Genomic DNA, 1,918 nt, shown 5'->3' on the forward strand with positions numbered 1-1,918 from the left:
GCGAAGTTTGCGAAGCGTCGTTCCGAATGTTCGCGGAGCTCTTCGACCTCAGCCTGCACCTCGTGGTGGACGATGTCTTCGACAGCGTACCACTGCGCAGAAGAACGCGGAGGAAGTCCCAAAGCCTCGTGCGCAGTTGCAGGCAGCGGGTCACCCGTACGGCAGAAGTGTGCAGCATTTGACGAAGGCTCGTGCAGAGGACTGGAGTCGGGCGAGGACCTGAGGACCAGCTGAGTACACGCAGCGCAGGGCGACGAAGCCCCGCTAGCGGACGGCAAAGCGGGAGTTGGCAGCGTCGGAGCCACTGCACTCGAAGCCGAGGTCTCTCCGGTGCTTGCAGCCGAAGCATGGTGCGCGATGACCGAAGGTGCGGCCTGGAGACCGCCCGCCACCCCGCGTGCTTCTGCAGAGGCGGGAGTTGGTGACGGAGCAGCCCCGGCGCTGCCACCAGCACCAGACGATGGCGCTGAAGCTGCAGGAACTGCAGCCGAAGCCTGGGGCCGTCGGGGCGCCCCGCTTGCTGACGCAGAGGCGGGAGTTGGCACCACCGAGGCCTCCGAGGCCGGCGCCAACGAGTCGATGATCTGCCCCGTGGGGCCACGCAATTGAGCGTCCTGCAGCAAGATGCAGCAAGTTGAAGACGGTTAGACGCGATGAAGAGATCAAGCACAGTACTCAGGCACCTCGCACGAAGACTCACCTGGACGACTGGACCGAGGTCCGGGAAGGTGAAGGGCGGCGCGCTGCCAGGACCGCCGGTGGACTGCATGGCGTCGGAGCGCAGAGAGGCACGAAGGCAACACGGCACTCACCACTTGGGACGGCTCGGGCCGAGTTGGGGGCCGCTGTGAGATCGGGAAATGACTGCGGCCGGGCGAGTTCCGGCCGAGGTCTAACTGCCTTGAGCTTGCGAGAGATGGCTGACCGAGGGCTCTGATTGGTCGGTCACATTCCCCGCGCGTTAGTGCCCAGAAGATTGATAGAGACTACGGAGTGACAGGAGGGTCTCGGCGGGTCAAAATAAACCGCCTGCCGAGGCCTCCGAAGTTTCATAGTGGGTACACTTTATGCCCAGTAGGAGTTCGGATTTAGGACGAAGCTTCGTCCGATTGTAGGATCAGCTCGAAAGCTCGGTCCACACTTGATATTTGTATAGACCTTAGGGATTAGCTATAGGAGAGGCCTGACAGCCTCTAAACCATTAAACAGAGCAGAATTTCCCCCCAAGCCACACAAGGGTCAAGTCCGTCTACGGTAAGTCGCTAAGCTTAGCGTAGGGTCTGGATACACTCGGCTGCACGGGGTATGTCTGCCGGTGCATTGACCGAGTGTTCATCCTGGTAAGGCCAAGAGTGAGTAGGTGGCCGAGTGTTGGGAGGTATTAGAGACCTCTATGTACAGTTGTACGTTTGACTGGGTGTGAGGCAAGGACACCCCAGTGTATTTGACTTCTAGCCGAGGCTTCGCCCCGGCGCCCCTGTAAGAGGCTTCGATTGGCCTGGTACCCTTCCTTTCTGAGGGACCACAGAGGTTTAGTGCGAAAGCACGTATTACACATTGCACCCTAGCCGTGGCTCGTGGCTAAGGGTGCTCTTATATTTTAACGAAGGGTAAACCTACCTGACCCGCAACACACAGGGAGGCACATTCCAGCCCGTATAAGGGATCGGACCTGGTCTTCAGGTTTATGATCCCGACAATCTATCGCCGACTCTTCGGAGATGGCGTGTGTTGTTGGTAGGGCTCGTCCTAGAGACTTCGGTTGATAGGGCGAGGACTCGTAAACTCGTGTTTTCCTACACGACAACTGGTGCCGCGACCCGGGACTGGTGTGACCGATTGTGTGTTGTAGTCTGTGTAGATTTTGCCCAACGAGCATTGAGGAGAGAAGAGAAGAAGAGACAAAAACAAGAACAAG

The 1,918-nt window shown here is 58.7% G+C and overlaps 1 protein-coding gene across 1 annotated transcript; it reads right to left on the bottom strand.

The window, feature by feature from the left end:
* Positions 1-47: 47 nt before the first annotated feature.
* PHYSODRAFT_321349 (hypothetical protein) lies at positions 48-769 on the bottom strand (the record flags this gene model as incomplete). The annotated part of the gene is made up of 2 exons (XM_009516535.1): positions 48-614; positions 701-769. Coding segments are annotated over 2 exons (636 nt in total), but the record flags the coding sequence as incomplete, so codon positions are not given.
* Positions 770-1,918: the final 1,149 nt, after the last annotated feature.

This window comes from Phytophthora sojae (genome assembly GCF_000149755.1).
Source record: "Phytophthora sojae unplaced genomic scaffold PHYSOscaffold_1, whole genome shotgun sequence".
Classification (NCBI taxonomy): Eukaryota; Oomycota; class Peronosporomycetes; order Peronosporales; family Peronosporaceae; genus Phytophthora; species Phytophthora sojae.